Source organism: Psammomys obesus, unplaced genomic scaffold (assembly GCF_907164565.1).
Source record: "Psammomys obesus unplaced genomic scaffold, mPsaObe1.curated_primary_1811, whole genome shotgun sequence".
Lineage (NCBI taxonomy): Eukaryota > Metazoa > Chordata > Mammalia > Rodentia > Muridae > Psammomys > Psammomys obesus.
In genome coordinates this window covers 1,654,729-1,665,825 of record NW_026596091.1, presented here as the reverse complement: position 1 = coordinate 1,665,825, position 11,097 = coordinate 1,654,729, and the positions used below count along the sequence as shown (strand labels likewise).

The 11,097-nt window shown below is 45.1% G+C and overlaps 1 protein-coding gene across 2 annotated transcripts in view; it reads left to right on the top strand.

Moving 5' to 3' along the window:
- Rfx4 (regulatory factor X4) overlaps positions 1-11,097 on the top strand; it is a 153,071-nt gene that overhangs the window by 52,854 nt on the left and 89,120 nt on the right. For both annotated transcript variants that reach the window (XM_055627777.1, XM_055627776.1), the window contains exon 4: positions 9,134-9,257. In XM_055627777.1, coding sequence (XP_055483752.1) covers positions 9,134-9,257 — 124 coding nt within the window. The remainder of the gene's footprint in view (positions 1-9,133; positions 9,258-11,097) is intronic.

The window sequence follows — 11,097 nt, the reverse complement described above, 5'->3', positions numbered from 1 at the left end:
TCTGTTTTTACCTGCAGCACAAAATGCTTAAGCCCACAAACTTAGGAGGCTCTCTACAAGAACCTTCTGGGGGAGGCATTCACATCCTTTACGCCGTCCTCTGCCTCCTAGGGCAGTGTGCAGCTCTGGGGATGCCGAAAGCGAAGGCTGCTATGCCAGGCTGATAGCACCCAGCCCTCCCTGGGACAATTTGGCTTGCTACTAGAACTGGGTTAGGAATGATTTGCTTCTGCTCTAGCCCCTCCCTTCGAGAGTCCCCTCCCCACCATCCTGGAGACACCATGCCTCCTCCGAGAACAAATAACATAACTGCCAAGCAGCCAAAAAGAATTGGGGCCACATGACCTGGAGGCAGCTCCCAGGAGAAAACAGGCAAATATTGCCAAAGGGCTCCTGCCAACCCCTTTCCAGCATCCTCGGTCACGGGGGGTGAGTAAAGCCCACCTCACTGGGGATGCTGGGCGCCTCTGGAATCCCAGCCACACAATCACCCCTATTCACACCGAGGATTTTGAAATGGAAAGTGGCCTGTTGGGCCACTGTGGCTGACCTGCTGCCAATGCATGGCTCCTCAGTGGCCTGCTACCTCCCATACCCACCACTGGGCCCTTCTGGAGCTCCTGTGCACCTTCAGGGTGGGAGTAATTTCCTTCTCAGAAACTAGCATGCAAAGTGAAGTTTCCCCTCAGTATTTAGGAGACTAAAGATGGAACCTCGAGGTATTGCTTTCTGGGCAGGGTAGTTTGGAGATGGGGACATTTCCCCTTTTTTGATGGGCTGCTGATACTTTACTGTGCAATTAAATAAATGTAGTGTTTCTCTTTAAAGTGTTCTCATAAATCACCAGCAGCTAGCTAGACTTGGCATTGTTCTAAAAATAGCGTCTGATATTTGTCCTAGTTTTCTTTCTGTTGCTGTGATAAAATATTCTGAGCATGTTGGAGAGTTGGCTCAGTGGTCAAGCGAGCATCCTGCTCTTGTGGAGGACCTGAGTTCAGATACCAGCACCCACCTTGAGAGGCTCACAGCTGCCTGTAGCTTCAGTCTAGAGGACCCAATGCCCTCCTTTAACCTTTGTAGATTCATACAAACACACTCAAACACACACACACTTTTTAAATTTAAGGAAACATTATGACAAAAAGCAACATAGGAAAGGAAAAGGTTCATTCTACTTACAACTCTAATTCATCATTTTGAAGAAGTCAAGCCAAGAAATGCTAGTTACACCGCATCTACAGTCAAAGGGAGAGAGAAATGAATATACCCGTGTTGTCTACTTGCTCTTGGTCAGCTAGTTTTGCTTGTTTTGTTTTGTTTTAATGGTACAGTTCAGGGCCCAGCCTAGGGATTGGGGCCACTCACAGTGGATGGGTAAATTAACAATAAAGGCAGCCATCTACAGATGGGCCCACAGGCCAGCTGGAGCTAGCCCAGCCCTCATCTGTTTCTTTCCCTAAGTGATTCTAGGATGCAGCAAGTTGGCCTTTTAAAACTAAACATAAAAATAATTTAGACTGGGTTAGAGTTCCATTTCTGACTGAATGGATGAAACGGAGACCCCATGTTCTGCTCATTTTGACTCTGCTACATGTAGAGAACCCTGGCCCTGAGGCGTAAGGAGGCCTGCAAAGATGTTCTTGGGGCCACACCTGCCGCAGTACAGGGAGGTGGTGTAGAGACAGGGAGCAAATGGAAAAAGAGATGGAGGAGGTCATTCAGGAGGGAAAACTGTGTCAGAACCCCCTCACCTTAGAGGCCACCCGTCCCCAGCCTCTTCCCTGAAAGAACTATCGATAGCTTGCAACACTGTACTTTTAGATAATGTACAGCTTTTGTCTAAAGTAAAACCACAAATGACAGACATGGATACCCAAAAGCTGGGCAGACAGACTTCCATGTCTGAACCCCAGCCTCGGGAAATATGTACCCCCAGGGGAGAGATCAGATTGTTCATTGCAGTCACTGCAATGGCAAAGAGGGCTCAATCTCTGGACCCACAGGGGGAAGGAGAGAACTGATTTCCACCCCTCACAGACACACACAATAAATGTAAAACAACAACAACAACTTAAAAAAAGAACCCCGGACTGTATGGGCTGTGAAGAGAGTTTTGTTGGTGGAATGTGTACCCTGTCTGCATAAAGCCCCGAGCTAGAGCCCTGGGCATGTGTAAACTGGGCGTGGTGGCACACACTGTGACTCCAGTGTTGAGAGGAAGAGGCAGAAGAATCAGATGGTCAAGGCCATTTTGGGCTACATAGAAAGTTTGAAGCCAGCTGGGATACATGAGACTCTGTCTCCCTTCCCAGACCCTCACCCCCACCTGTGATATAGGCTGTGATATCATAGACAACAGAACTCGTCAGCTCGGTTCTGATGAAGTGCTTTACTGTTGTGTATGTAGTTCATTGCTGCCAGACAAACATGGGTACACTGTGTCAAGATGTATTTGAGGTGCAGGGAACAGCCAGTAGCTGTGGGATCTGTGACAAATTGGGCAAGAGAAGGCTGGAGAATGGGTTAAGGGTCAGATGGTGGAGGCCTTGAATGCCCAGGGAAAGAACCTGGACTTTTGTGAGGAGGCACTGAGAACCTACTGAAGGTGAGAACACTGCCCTGCTCTGATTGCTCAGCTAATTCTACTGTTTACAGTATCAGTTATCAAAGCAAACAAAGAAGCAAACAAACACACCTTTAATCCCGCCCTCAGGAGGCAGAGGCAAGTGGAGCTCTGTGAGTTGAAGGCCAGTCTGGTCTACAGAGTAAGTTCCAGGACAGTAAGAGATACATAATGAGTCCCTGTCTCAAACAAACAAACAAACAAACAAACAAATTCAAACAATACAGTCTCTGATCTCTGTGACTATCTGCTATTGTACTTAATGAATTTGCTTTTCAAATTCTCCTCCGGTAAAGGAGACCAGGTCTAGCATTTCTAGATAAGTATGCAAGAACTGAAGAGGTGGACACTTTGCACCTCATGCACACACGTAAAAAGCCACAGGTAAAACTGTTCAGAAGGAAGAGGTCCAGGCGTCATCACTCCCTGCTCCTTGTAGAGAGCTGATAGAAAACCTCTTCCCCCTATCCTAGGAGGCCACGGGCTGAAGCCTTACAAGGAGGCCTCCTTTAAAAATGTGTCTCAGACAATGACTCACGCTAGCTGGTGACCACGTTCATTATCTGTCCATAACAGCACAGGCTCAATTCAAATACAGTGAAGTTGTTAAATAGGAGATAAAAAAAAAAAAATAGAACAGGCCCAGAATTGTGTGTGTGTATTAAAAAGAATCCAGGTATAATGGAGCATTGTTCACCCACCATGTCAGGCTAATGATGTCCTCTAAAAGAGGGAGGAAAGGGAAAATTTCATCATCAGATATGAAGAGAAGTAATTAACTGCTCTCTCTGTTTCACGCCTCTATCAGGGGAGCGGATGCTCCAATTAGTAACTTCAGCACACACGCCAAGCCTCTGAATTTTGCGAAACGGTCTGGGGGACAGCGTCACAAAGCTATTCCTGCAGAATCCATCAGGCGTCAAAGGTGCCCTTCCATGCCAATTACATCCATCACTCACAGAGCTTATTAAAATGCTTCATAGTCATAAGCCACCTGGATACTTTGAGGCTCAGCAGCTCTTCCAGTCAGAGGGAGAAAAAACGGATAGTGGATAACGCATAGTGGCTTAGGAGGTCTGGCCTTTCACAGGTAACTGCCTAATTAGCTCAGCCTGCATGAACTATGACTTTCGTCCATCAGATTCAAATAGTTTGTTGTTGCTAGGGGTTCATCTCACATGCTGTGGGCTAACCTCAGATGCTGTGTTTCAATCTTGATCTCTCAGCAGATTTAGCTGGCAAAGAGACCACGAAATAGCAAATAGAAATGCAAGCAATGTGGCTTTTGTAATTAATAATGAATAAAGAAACCAAGAACATACCTGGGAACAGTCCTTTTTGTTATTTTGGGGTCACTCAGGGTCTTACTCTACAGTCCAGACTGGTTTCAAACTTGTGATGACCCCTCTCAGCCTTTTGGGCACTGGAGTTCATAGCTTGGGAATCTGTGTTTTTAAATACCTTATTTGAAAACATTACTTCCCCCAATCTTTGCCCATCTTGGGTTGTTTCTGATAATGGAAGGATGGACCCCCTGACACTCACCTTAGTTACTGACTACTTCCCCAGTCGGACACAACAAGACCTGCATCCCATGAGCTATCTTGATTCAGTTCCAGCCCTGTACTTCTTGCCTGAACATGGTGTCATGTGTTTGTTGATTCATTCGAAAATTATCAATTAACCCAACTTTGTTAGTTATCCTTGGTCATCTGTAGGCATAAAGTTATTCTGTAATTCAAATGCTGATTTCTATGCCCACATATCTAGTTTCATTCCTTGTTCTGAGAATCTCCTGTCTCAGTATTGGGTAAATACTGCTCCCCAGTTGTCCCCTGATATACTGATAAAGCAGCTTACAGCTAGTCACTGAGCAGGGGAGAGAATAGGGCTGCACTTCCTGCCAGCCAGGGGAGGAGGAGTTAAAAGAGCAAGTAGGGGTTTGAGTCATGGCAGAGGTCCAGAAGACATTGGAGAGAGGAGCTGGAGCAGAAAAGCTACAAAGTGCAAGTATCTCTGGGATGTATGCTGGGAGGAAGCCAAATAGCTTAGAGGGTTAAGAATAGATTAATAACTGCTCAATTCTTGTGCTGTGAGGCTTGTTAAAATAATATGTGTTTCAATTATTTGTGTGATAGCTGAGATAAGAGAAAAACTGAGAAACAAAGTTTTGTAAAAGTGACATTAACAGTCATCCACCACAGAGGTAGAATGACCTTTAACTATGCCACTTCTGTCCTTTAAAAGGGGATGGGGCACTTTTCCATTTAAAAGTGTCCCACATTGAGATTCCAAGTGGCTTGAAAAGTGTATTTCCCCACTGCATACGTGGATTAGAATGATCAGTAACAGTGATCATTCTAATGATCACTCTAATGACCCTTCCCCCCCAGCCCATCAAGTTCTGCCTGACCAGCTCTTCATGTCTGTGTATTAGAAGCACAATGGCCTGAGGTGTTGAAGTCAAACCTTTTTAACTTTAGGGAAACTGCTTAATGGAATACTCACAAGTCTAAGATGGAACTTATGGGGTTTACTTTTTTGCTTTTTCATCTTTTTTTTCATACTTCGTTATTGGGTAATAGAACCTATAGAGCTTTACATTAATGTTTGTAACCTTTGCCATCAACAATATTACTATTGTGATTCATAGAGAATTCTAGAAATAATCAGGTCTTGCCTTTGAGTCCTGTGTGTGAGTGTGTGTGTGCCTGCTGATGTATGTGCACCATGTGTACATGTGTGGAGGCCAGAGGCTGACTTTGGATTTCCTGACCCACTTTCTTCAGTCACTCTCTACATCATTATTTGAGGCATAGTCTGTCTCTGAACTTGGAACTCACCAGTTTGGTAGGCTGGCGGACCAGCCCCAGAGTTCCTCTGGTCTTTGCATCTCCAGCACTGAGGTTACATGTACACCATGCTCAGTTTTAAACTTTGGGCTCTGAGCTCATGCTTCACAGTAAATAAAAGTTCTCATCCTTTACAGCAAGCACTTTGCTAACCAAGTCATTTCTCCAGTCCATGAGTCTTTATCCTTTCCATTCTCTCTCTTTTTAAAAATTTTATGTGTAGATGTGTGTCTGCACAAGTGTATACCATATGTATACAAAGGCCTGAGAGGCCAGAAGATGGTGTCAGATCCCTGGAACTGAGGTTACAGGAGGCTGTGAGCTGCCTGCTGTGGTTGCCGGGAACTGAACCTCTGAAAGAAGACCAGTATGTGCTCTGCACTGATGAGCCCCTCAATCGCTTGGATGCCATTTCGCCATCTTCTGGAAAGGGCATTTTATGGTAGCACCTGGATGAGGATGGTCCGTTAAGCCATTCCTTTGTGTATCATTTAAAGATTCTCATTAGTCACCCCTGTTCTTTCCTTTTAGTCCTCCCTTTACGAGCCTCTCTTCCTATTCACACAGATGGTCCCATTATTCAAAGCATATGACATATCTATTGCTTTCTGCTGTTCCTCTTGCTGGGAGCCTCCTCCAACTACTGTGGAGAATAGGTTTCTAGTGAGAAAAATTCTCTTAATTACTGGTCACATTAGCAAATGAATTTTACTTTCTGAGCCTTTTTTTTTTTTTTATCTGAAAGATGGGTATGATGCCTGCCTCGTTTTTTTTGTTTGTTTGTTTATTCATTTTGTTTTGCTTCATTTGGGTTTTGTTTTTCTCACTATGTAGCTCTGGCCGTGCCTGGACACACCATGTAGCCTAAACTCATATCAAACCCCAACTCCTCCCACTTCATCCTTTGGAGTGCTAGGAGGCATGTGTCAACATGCCTGGCTTTTATGTCGTGAGAATTAAAGAAAACCCTGGTTACCCGGTGCCTGGCACCTAGAACAAGATCCATGAATATGAGCTGTTGTTTGCCATTACAAAATTTAAACCCCAAGTCCTCTGTGAAACCATAATTATCCACTCCCGTTTACACACCAATCTGTGTTTTCCTCTTTAATAGTATGTAAGATCAGGAGTTTATAGTATTTAAATATTTTCATTTCTTCTCTGTCATTCTGCCCAAAAAGACTCCAAAATGAACTAGGACATAGGTCATGTCTTATGCCAACACAAGTGCCTACAGGAGCCAGGAAAGGAACAGAAAATAGACTTGGTGGAAGAAAAGTGGGGAGGAGTGAGGACTCTGGCCAACCCCAGGGCACAGCTCTCCCTGGCCAATTGTTGTCATGAGGGAATATGAGTCCAGGGTTGCCAGACCTCAGCTTTTTCATAAGGAGCCAGAAATCCAGATTTTTCTGTGCAAAGTCCTAAGGTTTAAAAGCCAAGCCAATGCTGCTCAGGCTAAACAAAGCATGCCTGTGAGACCCCAGTTGGTGACAGCTGCCTTACTTACATGGTCCTTATAAAGCCTGAGCCTTAGCTGGGCCTCTGACATCACTTCCACAGAGAAACAATGCTGTGGATGGCACGGTAGGGATCTTGATCAAATCTGGAGTGTGATTTTTCATTCATCTTAGATAGGTCCCCCAAACCTATACTGTACATGAAGCTAGTTTTCCTGGGTGAAAAACAGAGTACCACTTGGTGACACTGAGGACAGGCACATTGCTGTGGAAGGGCTTCATTTTGCTCACCATTGTTTCCTTATTTTTTTTTTAAGTGTGGAACACTCATGAATCTGCATATCATCTTTAGACAGGGACAAGCTAATCTCTGTTTTCTTATGTTGAGACTACTGCTTAGCCCTCAGTAAATGTGCATTGAATTAAAGATCTCATCTTTATCTCTCTGTTTACCATGAATCCGTTTGATCTATGTCATCAAGGACCATTTTGCTTACCATGATATAACCCCAGTGCCTGGCAAGTGATAAGATCAATACTTTTTTGTTGAATGAATAGGTGATCAAAACGATCCATCCATTGACTATCAAGCATTTACTGTGTGCCGAGGAATATGTGGGAGTTCGGGAACTCTGGGGTGACTGGATACTCCCTCAGCCTCAGGGCCTCACCTAGAAAAGATTGCAGCAGGCATTTACTGGAACACGAGGAGCAGCAGGGATTTCTCCGTGTGCCCAGTCCCTGGAGAAAGCAGTGGAGTCCTCTGCTCTACCATTTGCCTGAGTCCCGGGGTCATATTCATACAGGAGGTTTGGGTACCAAATGATTGAGCTGATTTTCTTCCAATGTCATGTTGGAATGAGCAAAACAAGAGCCAGCCCTTCAAGTGGGCACCTCAGGAGGCCGTGTCCCCGTTCTACCTGAGTTACGACAGTGCTGGATCACTTCTCTGGCAAGTGTCCTCAGAGTGAATTTAAAGCTACTTGAGGACGTTTATCCCATTGCTTAAGAATCATGCCTTATTTTAACAATACCCCCCAATTTTTTGAGGAAAATGGGAATTTATTACTTTGTCCCCTAAACTTGATTTTATTTTTTTGAGTTGTTTCCTAAAATCCAATGATTAAGGGGAGAAATGTTTTCTGTTGGAGAGTTTATTGAGCTCTATGTGTTCCAGGCTTCAAGCTGTCATGTGTCACAGCATTGTTGGAACAGGGGTGACACCAACCCCTGACAGGCCAGTGTCAATGGAAGCAGAATTCATTTGGATACCTAAGATCTGGTGTTTAGATTAATTAAAAAATTCAAAATTTGTTTAGATTTATTCTATGTCCCCAAAGTGTCTTATGGGAAAAAAATTGAGGAAGTCTAATGTCACTCATAGGACATCTGAGTCCAGTTCTTTAAGGCTTGCTACACACCACTTGTTTTGGCACCAACAGCCACCCTACAAGGCAGTTATCACTCATCATTTCTTAAGGGACAGTGAAGTTCAAAGGTTAGATAAGTTGCTTAAGGTCACCACATCAGTAAATAAAGAGATTGGGACTTGAACCCAGTCACAGAGTGGACATTATCTTCCACAGAACCCTTAACCTGCACCAGGAAGGTATAGGGTATAGAACTATCAACCTTAATGTCACACAGAGGCAGGAGATCTTAGCATAATCAGAGATCGGCTCTTCTGGGATTAGGAAGTCTCCCTTTCAGTGGCCAGTGACCGTCCAGCTGTGTCACCTCTGCTTGGCCATACATTCTCTCAGACTTTTCCTCTCTACCACTCTTGTCAAGCCAAGAAGCTCCAGGGTGTTGACTCAGAGATGCTTTTGGCATCTTTCTGTTAGAAATGGCTTCAAAGTGGATGCATGATATGAAGCCTGGCTGAGCAGGGCACCTGCAAGCTCCAGCAGAGCTTTAAAGGTCAGAAGGGACCTGATCTAGTCAGAGTGTGGCCAGGCCAATGTCTGCACATAGTACAGGCACTGGAAATTTGGGCTGAAAAAGCTACTAAGGAACAAATGCAAAGGGACCTACTGACCCCAGTGGTGACCCAGATCAGCTTTCTTCAACTTGCTGGTCCCTAGTTTCTCAGAATGGAGGAAGAGAACTGTTTCTGAGGTCTTCCTAGACCAAAAGGAAAGGGAGCCAACACATTTTGTGCTTCTTGCTTTTCTCACTGGGTTGGATGTTTATTTTCCTAGGCTGGAGGAAAACTATGAGATTGCAGAAGGCGTCTGCATCCCTCGCAGCGCCCTCTACATGCACTACCTGGATTTCTGCGAAAAGAACGACACCCAGCCTGTCAATGCTGCCAGCTTCGGGAAGGTGAGTCTAGCCTTGCCAGGTTGGTCCCGGCCACACCTCTGCCCCCTTCACCTACCAACTTTAGATAATTCATATACTTTTAATTTTTTTAAAGTTACATTTATTTGGGGAGGGAGGGAGAGACATAGACAGACAGACAGACAGAAGTCAATTTGTCAAAGTCAAGTTCTCTCTTTCCACTGCGTGAGTATTGGTAATCAAACTCAGAATATCAGACCTGGCGGCAGGTGCTGCTGAGTCATTTCACTGGTCCGTTACACGTACCATGCGCGCGCGCGCGCACACACACACACACACACACACACAGTGTTAAAACATCTTAGTTCTCATTTTCTGAAGTTACTAAAATAAATATCTTTGTGACTTTGGTGCCAAAATCCTCACACCATTATAACAAAGCAATACCAAATCAAACTCCAGAACAAAGCAATCCACAGTATTTGGTAATACTTGACTGTAAAATTTCAAGCAACTGAGGAATGTTATAAAGGAGGAATCCAACATCCTCTGCTTGACTTTCCTCTGTATTTAACCAGCACAAAGTACTATCTGTTCAGTGAGAGCAAACATGAGCACGCAGGTACGTTCTGCTCCTGACAGTGAGCGTGGGACAGGAAAGGCACTTGGCTTGCTAGCCTGAGTGCCTCGGAGAGACCTGAACCCATCCTGGATTGTGGGATTTGGATTCCGGGGGCCCTCAGCTGAAAGTGGCCGTGCTTCTAACGAAGGGTAGGTCCTGTGGTATGGAGTGTAGAAGGACTGAGAAGGGTTCAAAGGTCTGAGTCGTAGGGGGGCTCAGCCAGCAGTGAGGAAAGGAAGAGCATTCCATAACTACTGTGACACCAAACTTGTGCTGCAATACCCTTGAAGTGGCCACATGGGAAGGTGGGTGTGGAGAGAGGGACAGCTGGGGTAACTTTTAAAACATTTACCCTGAAGCCACTCTGAGCCTCCACTGCCTCATGGGAAGCAACAGGATTCAGGTGAGATGTCAGTGGGTAATGGGAAATTGTTTTATTAGTCACCCAGAAACTCAGACATTTATTAACCACCTCTTGCTGTGATCACAACTGTTGGTGTTATGAATTCATCTTCGAAATTTCTGTGTCCAGATGCAAACAGCCACCCATTATCTTAAATTATGGAATAAACAAAACTGATACCATTGCTTTGCTCATGCAAAGACTCTATAAACCCAGGCAGCTGTGGCGCGTGCCTGTAATCCCTGGACTCAGGGAGCAAAGGCAGGCGGATCTCTGTGAGTTTGAGACCAGCCTGGCATACAAAGCAAGTCCATGACAGCCAGGGCTCTGTTACACAGAGAAACCCTGTCTCAAAAAAGCAACCAACTAACCAACCAACCAAACAAACACCCAAAAACTTTTCGGCAGCCCTGTGGTCATCTTGGCATTTCCTTGAACTCTTACTTTGGAAGGGATTGGCTGAAGTCTGCCCTTCCCTCTCAGCATCCCAGTTCCTATTTTAAGCCTCGAGCCTCTTTCAAGATGTGGTCAAACCCCAAGAGGTTTGTGGTCAAACCTAACTTGGGACTGCTCCTACTGTCTGCATTGTCTCTCCTACCCTCGTGCTGTTCATCCTGGCGTCCTTGGCCACCTATAGCTGCCTACCTCACTGAAACTTACACAAAAGCAAGAGCTTGGATCAGTAGCAGTTGTCTTGGCCGCATTGCAAACATTCCATGGCCACACGTGGCTAGAGACCACGATATTGGATGATACCTCATTATCACAGAAGGTTCTATGGGACAGCCTTGTTCCACACATACCCCAGTGGGACACAGCTAAAACATGGTGTCCTTTTGCTTTTCACATGACAGCCC